Source organism: Chrysemys picta, chromosome 2 (genome assembly GCF_011386835.1).
Source record: "Chrysemys picta bellii isolate R12L10 chromosome 2, ASM1138683v2, whole genome shotgun sequence".
Classification (NCBI taxonomy): Eukaryota; Metazoa; Chordata; order Testudines; family Emydidae; genus Chrysemys; species Chrysemys picta.
In genome coordinates, this window is record NC_088792.1 from 230,992,924 (window position 1) to 231,012,985 (window position 20,062).

The following is a 20,062-nucleotide window of genomic DNA, read 5'->3' on the forward strand; positions in this document are numbered from 1 at the left end:
TATGAGTTATTACTCCCATATATATGAGTTACTTTCTATTGTGTATTGTGTTCCTTTTTCAGCCCAGTGAAAATGTCTGACTTGGTTTGTGTACTGTGTTTATAGTAATTTCTAAATAGCTGCTTTTAAGAGAAGAATATGATTTAAAATTCTGGGAATATCCAGCCTTAAGTATCCAGACAGATTAAAAATGGTCAGTAACAACAAATGCAGCTGCCCTTAAAATTGGTTTTAGTTTAGCTATTACTCTTTTCCAGGTATATGATAGTATAACAATTGCTCATTTGTGGCATTCTCATAGCACGTGATAGGTTTCCATTTATCTTGGCAATTTCTCCTTTTTGCCTTGTAAATATTTTGAAAACCTATTAATTTTTAAAAACATTATTGGAGAGAATCATGAATTCATAGGTTGGTAGGCTGCTTTGCGGGATCCTTATCTACCTACAGATTATATTTTTAATATCTCAAATTAATTTCAAATGTATTCCTTACAGAACTGCTAAAAAATTGCTCATAGTCTGGTTAGGTGCGGAAATAATCCGTTAGCTGGCAAAGGAAAACCTGAATTAAATCTTGCACTGTTAGATAAAACTGGCAAATGTTATTAACTAGTTCTACTAGAACTTCGCTCTTTGAACTATAGTACAATAATCTCTCACTTTGAGATTTTCTGCTCTGATTTGCAGCAAGGGGACTCAAACTGATATTTGAATAAGTAGCTCTGTAGTGCTACTATATTAAGATTAGTAGAGCCTTTTGCTAGTAATTCTTTGTATTGGCAAGATTTGAGCCAAAAATATTAACAGTGGACAAGATTTGTAAAAGTGATTGATGGTTTTGGGTGCCTCCGTTTTTCTGACACACCTTACAGGGGCCAGTTTTCAGAGGGTGGGGCATTTTCACTTTCTGAAAATCAGGACTCTTTAAAGCGTGTCATATTGGGCACCCCATAATCGTCACTTATGAAAAATTATCAAGTGTCTTTGTAGTAATGAATATAGCGCCTGTAAATTATGTTGAAAAATCTGTAAAAATAATCACTAGACAAATTTCAGACTTGGTATAACCTTGAGGATACCACATATTGTGAATGTATGTTTACATATCACAAAGCAGAAGCTGGATTATTAAAGAAGGTGAGAAGAACCAATTAACATGAAATGATGTACAACATTCAATGTGCTTAGGAGAAATGAAATAAGCAGCATAGATACTTTGATTTAACATTGAGTATTTTACAACCTTTTTAACAGAGGAGTATTTTGGAAACAAACACAGTCATGACACAATGGGTCAACTGCGTCATGCTTCAAGCTTTTTACCCTTGCTTTTTGCGGTGTTTTCTGCTTTTTGCTGTGAAGGGTCATTGCTGACCCTTGAGTAAAAAGTCGTTGGTAATTTATTTCCTTGTTCAGTAAGCTCCAGGTGACCACTTTTCTCATTTGTAGCTCACATCATTGTTGTTTTATTTACTCTTTTGTTCCCGTAGTTGGTGTGTCCTGAAAGTAGACCTGGTGAAATATTTCTTGTTTTTGAAAATACACGTGCCTCTTGTGGGAATAAAATATTATAAATATCTGTTTCCCCTCTCCTTTAGCTGACTTGAACATGATGCACAAGCAAAATGAAGATGCGTATCATAACCCAGAGGCAAGACACTATCAAGATAAAAGGGCTATTGTATCGGTTGACCAAAGTTTGGCCTCCCCAAGACCTGAGAACACAGAAGCATCTACAAATAAAATAGCAGGTTTTTAAGAATACTATGTTATCAGTTATAAACATTAATAGGTTTTGATGGTCAAAATTCTCAAGCTATTGTACATCTCTTTTTTCTGTCACCTCATAAAACTGTCAATCATGCATGCTGTGTGAGGCACACTCCCACCTCTTTCCCAACAGTCCTCTTGTTGTCAGAGGCTACTGGTGTGGTGCTTCTGCTTTCTCCTGTTGATATCACTCGGCTGCGTGCGTGTGTTCCCTCTGTGTGCTGCCCCAGCTCTGCGCAGATAGCTGACACAGCAGACCCGACGAGAACCCCCAATGACCACAGAGTCTAGTAAGGTACAAAGGCACCTCGGCCAGGTTTATTGCGATCTTGGACACAATTGCAGTTCCCCGTAGATTACTTAGTCTACCGGGCATACTACTAATAGATGCCTCTTGGCAAGGACCTGGCTCAGTGGCGGGACTTTCTACTGCCCCCGTGGCCGGACAAAGACACCACCCCAGGGGTACATTTTTATACACCGGTACAAACAAGTTACACACCACTCCTGACGTATTGAGGTGCAACCCCTCTTCGTAGCAAGGTACAACCCCTTTACGTAATAAGGTGCCGCCTCGCACCTTGTACCTGTTGGTTCGATCAAAACAACTCTATCCATCATTTTACCCTTTTGCCCCTGTCATTGGGATGGGTCGGTCTGTTCCCTGTTATCTGTGGAATGTTCTGGTTATAGTGTATCTTGGTACCATGTTTATACTGTAACTATGCTAAATGAATATGTATTTCTGCAACATCAGCCCTTTCCTTGCCAACTTCTGTGAGCAGGGCCTGCCTCTTGCTCACAGCTTAACTTTGCTTCATATTAGCGAAGTCTTGACCATTACTTTAGTTCAGGCCTCATACTGGGCCTTCATTAGGCCTTTACTTTACTACATTGCCTTCACGTACTACACCTCTTGCCTTATTGTTGTTGGAAGCTGTAGTGGGTTAGCAGTGGCCCTTCCCTTCTGGGTCAGTGGGAGGCCACTCCGCCTCACTACGTCAGGGTGCGTTGCTCACGGTTGGGGAATCAGCTGAGTCATCCCCTCTGAGTCATTGTAGCTCTGGTCGGCAGTCCAGGTAGTGCGATAGGCAGTCAGGGTCCCTAGCCCGCAATCAGGACAGTGAAGGGTCGATGGCTTGGACCTATGCTCAGGGCTGAGCAGCAAACCAACAGTTCAGAGGCCAGGCCCTTAGGGCAGGGCAACAAGTCCTCTGGGCTCAGGCCGGAGTAGAGCACCTAAACACAGTGTAGGGGGGCTCGTGCAGGGTTAGGGCGGCCAAACACAGTCTTTGGGGGCTCAGGCAGGGTTAGGGCCCCCAAACGCAGTCTAGGGGGGCTCAGGCAGGGTTAGGGCCCCCAAACGCAGTCTAGGGGGGCTCAGGCAGGGTTAGGGCGCCAAACGCAGTCTAGGGGGGCTCAGGCAAGGTTAGGGCCCCCAAACGCAGTGTAGGGGGGCTCAGGTAAGAAAACCTGTCCTGGAGGCTCTAAGACTCTGTGAGGTTGGGGGTCCAAGAGCTCTGGCACCAGTCTGAGCCCGGAATTCTGCACAGCAGTGAAACAGCCCTGCAGCCCGAACCCCGTGAACCTGAGTCGGCTGGCCTGGACCAGCCGGGGGTGTCTAGTTGCTGTGTAGACATACCCTTAAAGACACTGAGCAAATTAAATGTTTGAGACCAGTGTTGTTGGCTCTTTGTATTCGGATGCTTATTGCTATGTGGGATTTCTCTGTAGTTGTTTTTTAGTCAAAGTGATGGGGGCTGAAGTTTTGATGTTCGAGGCAAGGCAGAAGCTTTTTTCATAGGTTATGGAGTAAAGAGAGACATTATGACAAAGGGAAGTTATTTAAAAGTAATTGTTTGTCATAGTCATGTTGTTTGTCCCACCCCACCCCACCATTTGCTGCTCTCTTGTATTCCGTCTTGTAGTAATATTTGTTTGGTTTCTTTGAGAGTTGTTTGGGAAATCACTAGACCAATAGAAAGCCATGAAGCAGAGTCTTTTATGTTATGGGGATGATTTCCAGTTTTTTGCCTTCCACTTTCTGGTAGATTAAATCATATCTTTTCCGATTAAGGAATAATGTCACAGTATGGGGAAAAGGAGATGATCAAAACACAAAGTTACAGGCCAATAATTTCACTGTTGATTTCAGCTAAATCCCTGTCCTGTTAATTTTTAAAAGCATGTTATTAGAGTATTTCTTTGAGGAAAAAAATTAGATTGGGTATTTTAAAAAAATCTCCTATTGTGCAAATTCTTGAGAAAACTGTTTTTTCCTGGAACCAGTAACTTAAAAACACTTTAACTCAGCGAATTTTGTTTGCTGTATATGAGATTTGAAAAACTGAGTATTTACTTTGTTTACTTTGGGATGGAAATTTGGCAGTGTTTTTATGATTATGTTAAAATGGTAAATAATAATGGCAGGCTCTTAATTGTGACAACACTGCTTGGTGGTATTTAAAGTCAAGCAAGACAATAGAGCCCTAAAGTGAAATTCTCCCATGCAGAGAACCTGAATAGTGCTAATGTACCGTTTTTGTGGGACTTAAATGGTGTATACTGTATAGGCTTTAATCTGACTTTCCACACGGGTGAATTTTCCATTGACTGTCATAGAGAAACAGGTATATTCAGTTAAATTGTGAAAAGTTTTCTGTTGCATATAGGTTCTTATATGGTGCTCACCACTGTTCCTTCATCATCACTGTATTTATGATTCCACAAGAGGAAAACTGAATATGAATTTAACATTATAATGTTTTTGGTTTAGAAATTAGACAGGCATAGGTTGTATACAAGTTTAAGGTTAGATTGTAACAGCAGCCTGTGTATGCAGTCAAAAGGGAATACATGGGATTTGACTGCACAGGAGCTACACAGATCTTGAATCTGGATGTAGGATGGGGTGTGTGCAGAGAGAGCACACAATTAATGTGGCGGCTTTGTGCTTAATATTTCCCTCACTCCTCTAAGCGAGTGGATGGGTGGGGAACAGATAGAACCATTACTCTTCCACATACTGTCAGTGCACCATTCAACTAAGCAGGCTGGATGTGAGTGGAGGAGAATGCAGTATCTGATGAAGGGCCAAGGCATCATATCTTACATAAAAACGGCCATACTAGGTCAGACCAGTGGTCCATCTAGCCCAGTATCCTGTCTTCTGACAGAGGCTAATGCCAAGTGCTTCAGAGGGAATGAACAGAACAGATAATCCTCAAGTGATCCATCCCCTGTCTCACATTCCCAGCTTCTGGCAAACAGCGGCTACGGACACCATCCCTGCCCATCCTGGCTAATAGTCATTGATGAACCTATCCTCCATGAACATATCTACTTCTTTTTTGAACCCTATTATAGTCTTGGCCTTCACAACATCCTCTTGCAAAGAGTTCCACAGGTTGACTGCACTGTGTGAAGAAATATTTCCTTTTGTTTGTTTTAAACCTGCTGCCTGTTAATTTCATTTGGTGACCCCTAGTTCTTGTGTTATGAAAAGAAGTAAATAACACTTCCTTATTTACTTTCTCCATACCAGTTATGGATATTAGACCGCTATCATATCTCCCCTTATTCGTCTCTTTTCCAAGCTGAAAAGTCCCAGTCTTATTAATCTCTCTTCATATGGAAGTTGTTCCAGACCCTCTGATCATTTTTGTTGCCCGTCTCTGTACCTTTTCCAGTTCTAATATATCTCTTTTTGAGATGGGGTGGCTAGATCTGCACGCAGTATTCAAGATGTGGGCATTCCATGGATTTATATAGAGACAATATGATATTTTCTGTCTTACCTATCCCTTTCTGAAGGATTGCCAACATTGTGTTTGCTTTTTTGACTGCTGCTGCATATTGAGTGGATGTTTTCAGAGAACTATTCACAGTGACTACAAGATCTTTCTTGAGTGGTAACAGTTAATTTAGAGGCCATCATTTTATATGTATAGTTGGGATTATGTTTTCCAATGTGCATTACTTTGCATTTATCAACATTGAATTTCATTTGCCATTTTGTTGCTCAGTCGCCCAGTTTTGAGGTCCCTTTGTAATCTTTGCAGTCTGCTTTGGACTTAACTATCTTGAGTAGTTTTGTATCATTTGCAAATTTTGCCACCTCATTGTTGCCTCTTTTTCCAGATAATTTATGAATATGTTGAACAGTACTGGTCCCAGTACAGACCGCTGGGGGACACCACTATTTACCTCCATTCTGAAAACTAACCATTTATTCCTACCCTTTATTTCCTATCTTTTAATCAGTTACTGATCCATGAGAGGGCCTTCTCTCTTATCCCATGACATCTTATTTTGCTTAAGAACCTATGATGAGGGACCTTGTCAAAAGCTTTCTGAAAATCTAACTACACTATATCCACTGGATCACTCTTGTCCACATGCTTGTTGACCCCCTCAAAGAATTCTAGTAGGTTGGTGAAGCATGATTTCCCTTTACGAAAAACATGTTCATATATGTGTCCAATAATTCTTTACTATAATTTCAATTGGTTTGCCCAGTACTGAAGTTAGACTTACTGGCTGGTAATTGCCGGGATCACCTCTAGAGCCTTTTTTAAAAATTGGTGTCACATTAGTTCTCCTCCAATCATCTGGTACAGAAGCTGATTTAAATGATAGGTTACATACCACTGTTAGTGGTTCTGCAATTTCATATTTGAGTTCCTTCAGAACTCTCGGGTGACTACCATCTCATCTTGGTGACGTATTACTGTTTAATTTATCAATTTGTTCCAAAACCCTCCTCTAATGACATCTCAATCTGGGACAGTTCCTCAGATTTGTCACCTAAAAAGTATGGCTCAGGTTTGGGAATCTCCCTCGCATCCTCAGCTGTGAAGTCAGATACAAAGAATTCATGTAGTTTCTCCGCAATGGCCTTATCGTCCTTGAGTGCTACTTTAGCATCTCGATCATCCAGTGGCTCCACTGGTTGTTTAGTAGGTTTCCTGCTTATGATATATTTAAAAAATTTTTTGCTGTTACTTTTTTGAGTCTTTGGCTAGCTGTTCTTCAAATTCTTTTTTGACCTTCCTAATCCTCTCTTCTTCTCCACCTGCTTTTGGAGAACAGGATATCCAGGGGAACTGCAACTCTGAGGGGTATGTCTGAGTCAATCTTCCTTTCAAGTGCTGCTCCTGGAGCACCACAGGTCTGAGCTAACCCTTACTTGGGGTAAGGGTTAGAGTAAACTGTCAGCTTAACCCTTAATGATATCATTTTTCAACAGACTAACCAGAATGGCTGTGCTGAAAAAGACGTTAAATTAAAAATTCACAATACAGTATGCTCGTTACAGCAGAGGAAGTTGACTTACTGAAATCTCTATCACTTGATTCTAATCTATGCATTTTCTGTAGCTCATCATCCTGTTATCTGAACATTAGTCTAATGAAGATGTGTTTTTGTGTTGTTTTTTTAAATTATGTTCTGTTTTTTAAAAATTTAGTATGTTTTAAGAACAGCTATTGAGTTATATTTGATAAATCTGTTGAATGGCAATCACAAGCAATGAAGTGTTGAACTTAGAAACTTTTTTGTCTAATTTAAAAAAAAAATAGAGCTGTAAACCCTGGTGTACATATGAAAGCAGCTGTATAGATTTGGTTGTGGCAGACTGTGTTTTTCATCATAAACATCAACATACTAACGTGACTTATATAGTCATTTATTTGTTGCTTGATATCCTAAAATCCTTTACTTATTTGAATATTTTTGTACAAACTCAAATAACTAACTCATATTAATTGAACAGTGAAACTCATACTAAATTCTGCACATAATTTGGATAATGTGTGTTGTAAACTACCATGGGAGATAAATGTTTGTGTTTCTTTCATCTGGTTTTCTGTCTCAAAACTAGTTTTGATTATATTTGGAAAACTATCTTCTTCTAGGTTTTACATTTGCACAAACCTCTCCCTATGTTCGAGGTAACATATTTGGTGAGCCACCATCTGAACAACAACTTATGCGGCAAGAGGCGTACAAGAATTTTCTTCGTTTGCAGGTGATTGCATGTGCCAATATTACCCTGTTAAGTAAAAAAACTCAGATGCTTAAATACAACTTATCAAGGATTTTATCCAATACATGCTTTTCAAGGCCCCAGTCCTGTACAGACTTATGCATGTGAGTAACTTCATGCAAATGAGTAGTCCCATTGAATTTCATGGGAGTACTCACATGCTTAAGTGTTTGTGGGATTGTGCCTGAATCTGCGAAGTCCTATAAACCATCTGGAATCAGAAAATCGATGCCATTACTGACTGACCTAAATTCTGTTGTGTTTTTAAACATTTTTTTTTGAGTCCCCAAAGTGTGCTAGGAGCCTCATAAAAACGTGAAGGCACAGGCCTGGCCCTTAAGAATGAACAGTCTAAATTCAATACAACACAAGTGAGCATCATAAGTAGACAAAGAGGAAGAACAAAAGCAGCAATAAGAACCTAGTTATTTTTAGTAATGCATGTACACAATAGTTCTGCTAACAATTTTTTTTGTTGTGTAACATGTTTTATAGTGTAACAAACCAGTGGCACAATAGTTAAAAAGAATGGAGAGGAAAAATGGGGAAAAAAAGTATGTTGTATATTATCATGTATGAAATTAATGTTGTTTGACCAATTTTAAAATTGTACCATAGTTTGGCGTGGCTCTCTGTGTGAGAAGTGATTAAGTTTTTTTGGGTTTGAAAAAAAAAAAAGAGAGAGAGCTTTCAGTGTTTTATATACATCAAAAAGGTTTAAAGACTATTCAAACAGCTAATCTAAACAAATCAACAGTTAATTGAGCCGTAGTACAGGCAGGTCCTGGAATTCCCTTGCAGTTGCCTTGTATGCTCCTTAATGCTACAAATGCAGGGTTCAAACATCTACAGAGTGCCGCACATGTAAACAAAAGGAACGAAGAGTACTTGTGGCACCCTAGAGACTAACACATTTATTTGGGCATAAGCTTTCGTGGGCTAAAACCCACTTCATCAGATGCATGCAGTGGAAATTACAGTAGGAAGACGCGCGCACACACACAAAACATGGAAAAGTGGGGGTTGCCATGCCAACTCTAATGAGACTAATCAATTAAAGTGGGCTGTTATCAGCAGGAGAAAAAAAACTTGTAGTGATAATCAGGATGGCCCATTTCAAACAGTTGACAAGGTGTGAGTAATAGTAGGGGAAAAATTAGCATGGGGAAATAATTTTTAGTTTGTGTAATGACCCATCCACTCCGTGTCTTTATTCAAGCCTAATTTAATGGTGTCCAGTTTGCAAATTAATTACAGTTCTGCAGTTTCTGGTTGGAGTCTGTTTTTGAAGGAGGTTGAAGTGTTCTCCGACTGGTTTTTGAATGTTATAATTCTTGACATCTGATTTGTGTCCATTTATTCTTTTGCGTAGCATGAAAAAAAAAAACAGTCAGAGAACACTTCAACCTCCCTGGACACTCAGTTACAGAGCTAAAAGTCACAATTCTTCAACAAAAAAACTTCAACTAAACTAAAACTAAAAACTATTTCCCCATGCTAATTTTCCCCCCTATTGTTACTCACACCTTCTTGTCAACTGGTTGAAATGGGCCATCCTGATTATCACTACAAAATTTTTTTTTTTCTCCTGCTGATAATAGACCACCTTAATTGATTAGTCTCGTTAGAGTTGGTTTGGCAACCCCCATTTTTTCATGATCTGTGTGTGTGTGTGTGTGTGTGTGTGTACTTCCTACTGTATTTTCCACTGCATGCATCTGATGAAGTGGGTTTTAGCCCACGAAAGCTTATGCCCAAATAAATTTGTTCGTCTCGAAGGTGCCACAAGTACTCCTCGTTCTTTTTGCTGATACAGACTAACACGGCTACCACTCTGAAACCTGTCACACATGTAAACATTATTCATTGGACCACTAATGAATGTTAGCTTTGTTCTCTAGATTGAGGAAAAGAGACTCAGGGAAGAGGCAGAGCGTGAAAAACTTAGAATTGAAGAAGAAAAAGAAGAAAAGCGGCTAGCTGAACAGAGGACCAGAATTCAAAAAGAATATGAAGAGGAACAGGAAAAGAAAAGAAGGAAAGAGGAGGAGGTATGCTATCTAATTTTAATGGCTTTTGATTTTTTTTCCTTGCCCCTAACCAGCACATTGAAATATTTGCATTTTGCAAACTCTAAGGAAGCTCATAAAATACTCTGTGTCAGAAACAGGCTTGTGGAACCTCACTGGAAAACTAGAATGTAGATGGGGCCCACAAGTAGTCAGCAAAATCCTTCCACTTCCCTGAGTCTTAAAAGAACACCATCAATTTGAAATCTAGTCAGATTTTTTTTTTAAAGTTGAAATATAGTCAAGTATTAAGTCTATATCTGGGCCTAATGTCAGTTTTTGTGGTCTTACAATTGTTTTCTTATTTTAAGAACATATTTTTTTCTTTCACCTGTTGCTGTGTTAGCACAGAGGAGATTGATCATACAAGGGGAATGCAGACTACTGTCAAATTCACCAAGTAAACAAACTGAAACATAGGGAAGTCTTTTTTTTCTAATCTTTTAGTTGTAGAAGACTTTGGAAATACTTGTCAATGTAGTAGGGGGAAATATTGCAGACGAAGCATGATTTTTTTTTTTTTTTAAAGTTGGCAATGTTCCTTTAGACAAGGCTGGAATACTTATTTTTGAAAAAAAGTGGTAATTTCTTGACATTTGCCCTGAAACAAGTGGTAATGAAAATTGTTATCGCGGTGTGCAATTTTAATGTAATTCAAAATAAAAAGCTTAGATGTATTTTTCAGTTTTAAAAAGCTGAATTAATTTGATTGTATTTCTTTCCATAGTTAACTTGGGATAGATAGCTTGTGACCTTATGTTATGTCGCTGTGCAGGGAAGTAACACCTCCTCTAATCCTCTGCATGGCTGTGTAAAACCTATGTAGATCATAGGCTAGGGCGTGGCATGGACCACAATCCCAGCATTCAAGATTCTGCCCCCTTGCTCCCATTTATGAGCAATGTGGTGGGGTGGGGATGGGAGTCTTGTCTCAGTCTCTCTCAGCAGATTAACTAACAGAGGTGGGCTGGTATAATGAGGGAAATAAACTGCATCCTGTAAAGTATTGTTGCAACTTTCCTCCAGGAGCAGGGAAAGAATTTTGACTGAGCAACAATTTATTTTTGAGGCTCCTGTGGGGGTGGCACAGCTATGTACCATTGTTTACTCAAGGCTGAGTTTTAAAAGCCTCTGAGCCTCAATCTAGCTCTGAATGAGACCAATGCATCCGAGGTGAAATCCTGGCCTTTCTGAAGTTAGTGGGGGTTCTGCCATTGACTTCACTGGAGCCAGGATTTCACCTCAGATGTTTTAGAGGTGTATGGCAAAAGTTCTAATTTGAAAACTTTGTTCATTAGATCATCTGCATGTTGTTTTTTCCATTCATATTTATCACTCGTATATCATTTTAATTTTTCAAGCAAAATAAAAAAACCTTTAAAAATATTGATTTTTCGTTTTTTTTCACCAACAATATTCTCTTTACAGCAAAGATTAAAAAATGAAGAGCTAATTCGATTAACTGAAGAAAGACGAAAAGAGGCTGAAAAAAAGAGGAAAGAGGAGGAAGAAAAACAGAATGAACAACTTAGACAATATTATGAGCGAGAAAAAATAGCAAAGATGGAAGAGGAAAAAAAGGTGGTACACTTTAAGGACTTTCTAAAGTCTAAACATATTGTCCTATTTTATTTTTAGTAAGACAATTGCTAGAAAAATTGACTCATGGTAATAAACTGCAACTGTTTTCTAGCAGCTGCTGAAGGCCCTGTCTTCACTAGTCCTTCCTTTATATCTACCAATACTAGCAATGGTGGGAAATTTTGACAAAAAAGTCTATTATATGCACAGAGAGACACGGTGGGTGAGGTAATGTTTTTTATTAGACCAACTTCTGTTGGTGAAAGAGACAAGCTTTCAAGCTTACACAGAGATCTTCACATCTGGGAAAGGTGCTTAGAGTCTCACAGCTAAATACAAGATGTAACAGATTGCTTATCATAAGATATTAACATGTTGCAAGAGACTATTCCAGGTGAAGTGGGCAGTTAACACCTCTGCAGTCAGAGGACAAAGGAGAGTTAGTGGGTTACAGATTATTGTAATGAGCCATAAATCCAGTGTTTTTACTGAGACCATGATTTTTAGTGTCGAGCATAGTTATGAATTTAAGCTCTTCTGCACAATGCTTTCAAAAGATGAGCCTATTTCCTTTGAGTTTGAGAACTGACAGGTTAGATGTAGAATGATCATTTTGTGAAAAGTGTTTGCTCACAGGTAATATGGTGTTTTTGTCTCTTTTGTCATTTTTCTGCATGAGTTCATTTAAGAGCATAGTGATTGTCTCGTTTCAGTCACATGGTTGTTATTGGGGCATTTTAGTGCACTGGATGAGGTACCCCACTGTGACAGGATCCCCAGAGTACAATTTCTTATGATAAGCAATCTGAAACATTCCCCCTCCCCCCCCCCCAAGCGCCGCACCGCCCCGCTGTAACAAACCCCCCTGGAGCGCTGCGCTGCCGAAATTCTCAGGTGGGTTTGTGGGGGATGAAGTTGTAGAGTCTCTCTGAGTTTTTGGGGAAGGATTTGATGCTATTCTTAAATTCCTGGATGAATTGTGGTATGGGTTCTTCTTTGAGTTCTTTTTGGAAGGTTGAGTCAGAGAGTTGTCAGTTGGCCTTGATGATATAGTCATCATGGTAACGGACTACTATACACATAGTATAACTGGTCAGAAAATGTCTCTCCTTATGAAAAAATTTGATTATTTTTTAGCAAAACAGTTGAAAACCAGAATAGCTTGATTCAGAAATACCTCCGTGGTACCTCCTGGCAGTTATAGATTGGATGTCTTGTGTCTCCAGTCTACTGTGTAGGCTAGGCTCCCTGGTCTTTCATGGTGTATGTGGTCTACCCTTTTGGTGAGATACAGATGCAAGTAAGAACACAGTAGGATAAATTATGGGCCTAAGAACATCCTTTTAAATTTGAGATTTGATTGATTTGGGTCTAAAATTCTTACCCAGTTCCTTTCCTTTGCCCTGAATGATGTAAGAAATCCTCCACATTTAATAATAGTGGACATTATCTAAGTGAAAGACAGTTGGCTTATGTCACAGATCCAGTCGGGTTCCTCCTGCCGGCCTCCCACCAAATGCTGTGATGAGAATCCAAGCCTCTGGATTCCCAGGTGCTTTAAGCCTTCTGGAGTTTGAATGGAAATCCAGCCACTGCCCCAATCTTGGAGTCCATAGGGACGCGCTCAGGCACAGGCCTGCTATCTAGCATCATCTCCTGAGAGGCAGAACCCACTGTCTAGTTAGTTGCCTATCCCCGTTCATGTGTATTGCTGACCTTTCAGACTTCCTTGACTCACACCCTACCACAGAATCCCTCCCCAAAGTGTGAGCATTCTGGTTCATAGTTTAATTCTCTCTGAAAGCATGTGATTGTGTGTGTGATCTGCTTCACAACAGATGCTTTGCCCTAAATGTAGCACATTATTGCTCTTTTAATTAACAGACAAAAAACAAGAGAGTACAGATCACATATAACACGACAAATATCCTAAACCCAATATCCCTTTCGAGCCATCTGTGTTCAGGAGGGTCTCATGCAGGCCCTGTGTACTGGATTGGTTCTCCCTTATCTTGAGCTGGAAAAAAGTGGCCAAAGACTGCAAATAAATTAGCTCCTCGCTTTTTAAAAGTTTCCAGTCTTCTCGGTCAGGTAACTCCCTTGCCAGTCTTGCCAACTTCCCCAGGAGACTCCAAGGCATCCTCTCCTGTGACAAACCAGGTCTCCTGGTTAGGAGCTATCTTATTGTCTAAAGCAATCACATTTCAGTGGTTCAACATTTTAAGTCAATGACCCTCTTTTGTTGTTTGTTTGCCACCAGTCTTTGGAATGTCATCTGAACAGGGAGGCAAACAGAGGAGGCAGAAGCCTGTACATTCAAAATTAAGTTTGGATCTTGATAAAGATACATACAGAGAGTTCATGATCTCACACAGAATTCATAGATTACACAGACAGATTCTCAATTTGTCATAGATTAATTTCATTGTGTGTGTGTTGGAGAAATATTTTACAAAAATGTGGTAGATTTGAATAGAGGGGAAAAAAGAGGATATGTGACTTAGTTAATTATAAGATTTAAAAATAAATATAACATGCATACATTTTATAAAGGTAATTTCTATAAGTACAACACAAAATGCATCTAAGAACTAATTAAAAAAGGCTGAAATCTTTATCATGATTGTATGTAAACAAAAAAAGGCAACTATCTGTGTAATATTTTTGTTAAAACAAATAGTTAAACATTGAAAGCAAAATATGTAAATGCTAAAAATAAAATAAAAGAAAGTCCAAGCAAATGAAATGATATTAAAATACAGCTGATGAATATATTAGAAGCATTTTATGAAGGATTAAAAGTTTCAGTAAGCTTTTATTTTAGCCAGCTCCTCCTTTTAATATAATAATTTATTAAGCATGAATAGGAAACTTGTTACAATCTTGTACATTTTCCTGATTTTCAGTTTTCAAGGCAACCTTCTCCTGTCATTCCTGCTCTTCAGAACAAGTCCTTACAGAAGGACGAGAGGCCTCCTTCTGTTGAAAGCCATATGTCTTATTACACGCAAGTATGATTCTTCTATTTCAAACTTAATAATTAGTGTACAAGTGGTAGTGTGTGAAAATATCAGTGACCAGTTACAGTTTTGACAGAACAGTGCAAATAATTTGTGATGCACTTGCCCTAGCAAGTGCTGTACCTTTGGTGTGCAAACTTTTTAAATATTAAAGTATTTTTTAAAAATCATCTGCTCTGTCTAAATTCTTAAATGTATTCTGGATATATTCTTTCTGAAGGGGTCAATACCACCTTTCTATTTTATGTAAGATATATAGACAATAACTGAGATGATGGAATGCCTTTATTGCTAAGATAGTGCAGCCTACTTCTGAACTGACATTTGTTGTAAGTTCTCAAGTTCTCCCTTGCATCATAGAATCACAGAAATATAGGACTGGAAAGGACCTTGGGAGGTCATCTAGTCCCTGCACTGAGGCATGACCAAATAATCCTAGATAATCCCTGACAGGTGTTTGTCTAACCTGTTCTTAAAAGCCTCCAATGATGAGGATTTCACAACCTCTGTCCCCCAATCTTCTTTTCTCAAGACTAACTATGCCATTTTTTTAACCTTTTCTCATAGGTCAGGTTTTTTTAAACCTTTTATCATTTTTGTTGCTCCCCTCTGGACTCTCTCCAATTTGTCCACATCTTTCTTAAAGCCTGTGCCCAGAACTGCACTCAGTGCTCCAGCTGAGGCCTCACCAGTGTTGAGTAGAACAGGGCAGTTACCTCCCATTTCTTACATACAGCATTCCTTTTAATACACCCCAGAATGAGATTAGCCTTTTTTGCAACTGCATTAGTTTATATACTTTTAACCTCCTGATACTTTTCAGCAGTACTACCACTTGCCAGTTATTCCCCTTTTTGTAGATATGCATTTGATTTTCTTTCCTAATTGTAGTACTTTGCACTTGTATTTATTGAATTTAATCTTTCTGAATTTAGACCAATCCTCTAATTTGTCTTAGTCCTTTTGAATTCTAAACCTGTCCTCCAAAATTCTAGCAATCCTTCCCAGATTGGTATCATCTGCAGATTTTATAAGAATACTCTCCACTTCATTATCCAAATCATTAATGAAAATATTGAATAGTATTGGACCTAGGACAGATCCCTGCAACCCCACCTATGTCCTCCCCAGTTTTACAGCAAACCATTGATAGCTACTCTTTTTAAGTATAGTCTTTCAATCAGTTTTGCAGCCACTTTATAGTAATTTCATCTAGAATTACTAGATTACTACATTTCTCTAGTGTGCTTATGAGACTGTCATGTGGAACTGTATAAAAAGTCTTACTAAAATAAAAATATATCACATCTGCAGCTTTCTCCTTCCCCATCCAAGACCAATAACCGTGTCAAAGAAGGAAATTTAGGTTGGCTGGGTATGCTTTGTTCCTGACAAACCCATGTTGACTAGTTCTTGTCATCCCACAATCCTCTAGATGCTTACAAATTGATTGTTTAATAATTTGTTTCAGTATCTTTCCAGGTATATGAAGTTAGGCATAATCCCCTGGGTCCTCTTTGCACCCATTCTTAAAGATAAGTTCTATGTTTGCCCTTCTCCAGTCTTTTGGGATCTTACTTGTCTTCCGTGAGTTCTCAAAGATAATCACTAATTGTTCCGAGATTGTTTCTGCGAGTTCCTTAAGTACCCTCGAGTGAAATTTCATCAGGTCCTGCTGACTTCAAGACATTTAATTTATCTAAATATTCTTCAACCTATAATTTCACTATTTTGGCTTGTGTTCATTATCCTTTGTTGTCAATATTAATTTATCTTTTTAGTCAAGACTGAAGCATAATAGGCATCACTCAGTCTTCTTGATGTTGTCTGTTGTTTTCTCTTCTTTCCTGCTAAATAGAGGTCCTGCACTTTTCTTCATCTTTCTCTTGCTTTTATTTCTAGAACTTCTTCCTATTGCTTTTTATAATCCTTGCTAGGTATAACTCATTTTGTACCTTAGGCATTCTGATTTTGTTCATGTTTGCTCATGCTGTTCTTTTGTACTCATCCTTAGCAATTTGTTGGTTTCCTCTTTTTTGTAGGATTCTTTTTTGATTTTCAGGTCATTAAAGAGCTCCTGATGGAGTTATATTATCTGCTCTCTCAAAGAAGAACTTGACATTAGTTTCCATGGTTGAGGTAACACTTATCCGTGGAGCGATGGTTGCTTTTGTACCCATGTGTCTCAAGGTATAAAGAGAATTGAAAGTCTTAAACTAATTCAGTGTTCAATAGAATATATTTTACATCAAGAGCTTGGATGCATATTTTCCTGTATAGATAAATTATTTCTTAACAGGTAATATCACAGTTTCCTCCTTCACATCTGTCATGGATGCTCTTGCACAGATCTGGAACAGTCCCTGGGAGGACTCTTTCAATGTGTCAACCCCGTTAGGGTCACATTCTCACTGGGGCAATCCACTTGGCTTCACTGTCTCCTGGCACCAAACCTCAGAGCCTTCAGCATCACTACTTCACGCCATGAGTTCCCTTCAGTGAGTCCACCTGAGTGGGGCACCTGAGGGAGTTACACACCCAATGGGGTGCGGAGTGACTCTCAGCCAATGTTGTAAAAGCAGGAGGGTTTATTAGATGTCTGGAACACAGTGTAGAAAATCCTTAGTTAACATGGAGAACAGAAAGTTACAGCATAGTCCATGTGGGTCAGTTCCAGAGCTCTCAGCGCCTCTTGAGTCCCAATCCAGAAGCTTCTCTAACAAGCTCTCTGGGACAGGGTCTGTCTTTTATTCATAGGTTTGTGCAGCATCTAGCACAGTTGGGCCTTGTAGTCCTTGACAGGGACTTCTAGATATTACCACAGTACAAATAAATGATGATGGTGATTTTAGTATGTATTTAAATAGCAGATTTTTTTAAGTAATAGAGATGACTAGGGACTGTCAGATTCTCATTCTCTCTCCCTCATTCTGCCAGTAGTTTCAGTATGATCAGGCACCAGATATTTTTAGGTTCAGTACTTTTTAATTTCTCATCTGTCTGAAGTGCTTACTTACTGTTAAGTATGAAAATGACATATTGTTATATTTGTTAGGATATTCCACAATCCAGAGTTCTGTCTCCTCCAGTCCCAGCTAGAAGAAACCAGATGCGTGCATATGGTTGGTATTCTCTTTATTCCATGATAGCATAACTAATATACACCTTTATATATGTTAATCTCCTGTTTCTCTGTTGTCTTCTTTTCTGATATTGACTGTAATTATCTTGTGGAGAGAAAAACTCCGACACTTTTAGATCCTAAAGATATCAGCAAATACTTTTATTTGAATTTTTTCTAACAAATATTTTTTTCACATACCCTAGTGGAAAAATTATTGATCTTTTGTTTTCAGATATTGGCAATTTATTTTGAAAATCATCCTTAATTTAAAGAAGTCTCATGTAAGAAAATGCATTTGTTTGCATGGTATTAGCACATTAATATTAATCACGCTTCTGCTTTAGAGTAGAACATGATATGAGTATAACTAGGGCTACTGTTATGAAATAAAGAAAATAAATGTGTGCTGGTTATAAGGAAATTTTCTTGGTAGTGAGATTGATTAGACCAGTGGTTCTCAACCTTTCCAGACGACTGTACCCCTTTCAGGAGTCTGATTTGTCTTGAGTACCCCCAGTTTCACCTCACTTAATAACTACTTGCTTACAAAATCAGACCTAAAAATACAAAAGTGTCACAGCACATATTACTAAAAAAAGCTTACTTTCTCTTTTTTACCATATAATTATAAAATAAATCAATTGGAATATAAACATTGTACTTACATTTCAGTGTGATACTTGGGCCTGTTTTTACTTGTGAGCCTTGTCTCACAAGTCCTGCCGCCTGGGGCTGAAGCATGTAACTTAGTTTTGGGGGGGGGCCCTGTGGTGTGGGGCCCTGGGCAATTGCCCTACTTGCCACCTCCTGATGCCAGCCCTGCATTTGCAACCCCCCTAAACCCATCCCATGACCATTCCCAGGATTGCAAGCCCCAAGTCGAGAAACACTGATCTAGATGAGTTGAGTACCCCCTGGAAGACCTTTGAGTACTCCCAGGGATACACGTACCTCTGGTTGAGAACCACTGGGTTAGACAGTGGGATTGTCTTCCAGTAGAAGGTGCTAGAATCTTTATTTGGGACAGTTGCGACTACAGTGAACATAGCACTCCAGAATTACTGTAGGGAACAGTCCTCCACTGGCAGAAGTAGACTAGACTATCTAATAGCGAGTAGGGCTTTTCATTTGTGATTTCTGTCGTTCTTGTTCCCAATACATTTTTCCATTTATAAACTGTATATTTTCTCTTCTTCTGAGTTCTATAGAATTTGGAGTCCCCGAGACAGAGTCTCTTGCCCTGCACCTTGTGCAATCATTTACACCAGCACAAAGTGGGTGTGAATTGATACTATTTAATTTGATACTATTTTACAACTAATTTGCCCTGGTGTAAATGACTTACACAGATGTAACCCAGTAGAGAATTTGGCCCATTATATGTAAGATCACATAACTCTGCAGTTGGAAGGATTAAAAATAGTTTAAGGGCATGTCTAAAATCTCTCTGAAATCTGTTTTTCTATAAAATCTGAGGCATATGTAGAGTACAAGGTGGTCTGATAAGGTTCTTGTTTGAAATGAGCTGTGTAACTCACTGTGGTTTCACCACTTGAGTAATGTGGCTGTGCCAAACTCAAGCCAATAATCACTTTATAATCACATCATTCTTTGTACATATGTACTGGGGGAATGTCTACACTACAAGTGCTACAGTGGCACAGCTGCAGCTACATTGCTGTAGTGTAGAGACTTAGTACAGTGACAGAAGGGTTTTTTCCATTGCTGTAGTAAATCCACCCCCTCAAGAGACGGTAGCTAGGTTGACATAAGAATTCTACTGTTGACCTCACTGCATCTGTAGTGGGAGTTACGTCGACTTAATTATATCACACAGGGCATGAAATTTTTCATAGCCTTGAGTGATATAGCTAGACCAGGCCTCATTCAAGAGCTAGCTCTGAAGAGCTGTGTTTTCTCTCCTTGTTTTGTCACTCCACCGTTCTCCTTTACAATTAGCTGTCTTTACTCATGTTATATATATACATTCCGTTGTAAGCTACTCGCTGCAAAGACACTTTTTTTACTTTATATTAAGAAAACAGGGCTGCATTTTAAAAGATATGTAGGTTCCTAGAGATGCAGATAGGTGCTTAGAGGGATTTTCAGACACATGTGGGTGTAATGGGGATTAGGTGCCTCTCTGTATTTCTAGGTGCCTGATCTATAGTCTTTTAGAGCCTGCTGAAATTTTTACTTTGATCAGGTCGGATCAGGTAGGCAAATAAGACACAACATAAAGAGGAAGGTTTTAAGTACTGGTTTGCAACTTTTAGTAGCTAACCATAGTAACAGGGGTTTGACTGGGTACAGTGTAGAGGAACACCAAATGAGAGAGAGTGCTATCCTTATCCTAACCCTAACCAGAAGGTTCAGCCCAGCCCTCATGTGGGAAATGAGGATACATAGGAGCTAATGTTTGTGCTTGAGACTTAATGACCATGCATCTT

General features: G+C 38.9%; 1 protein-coding gene across 3 annotated transcripts in view; it reads left to right on the forward strand.

Annotated features, from left to right (window-relative positions):
• CSPP1 (centrosome and spindle pole associated protein 1) overlaps positions 1 to 20,062 on the forward strand; it is a 140,312-nt gene that overhangs the window by 73,924 nt on the left and 46,326 nt on the right. For all 3 annotated transcript variants that reach the window (XM_065585721.1, XM_065585719.1, XM_065585722.1), the window contains 6 exons: positions 1,601 to 1,753; positions 7,688 to 7,800; positions 9,720 to 9,869; positions 11,316 to 11,468; positions 14,375 to 14,479; positions 17,544 to 17,610. In XM_065585721.1, the coding sequence (XP_065441793.1) occupies positions 1,601 to 1,753; positions 7,688 to 7,800; positions 9,720 to 9,869; positions 11,316 to 11,468; positions 14,375 to 14,479; positions 17,544 to 17,610 (741 nt within the window). The remainder of the gene's footprint in view (positions 1 to 1,600; positions 1,754 to 7,687; positions 7,801 to 9,719; positions 9,870 to 11,315; positions 11,469 to 14,374; positions 14,480 to 17,543; positions 17,611 to 20,062) is intronic.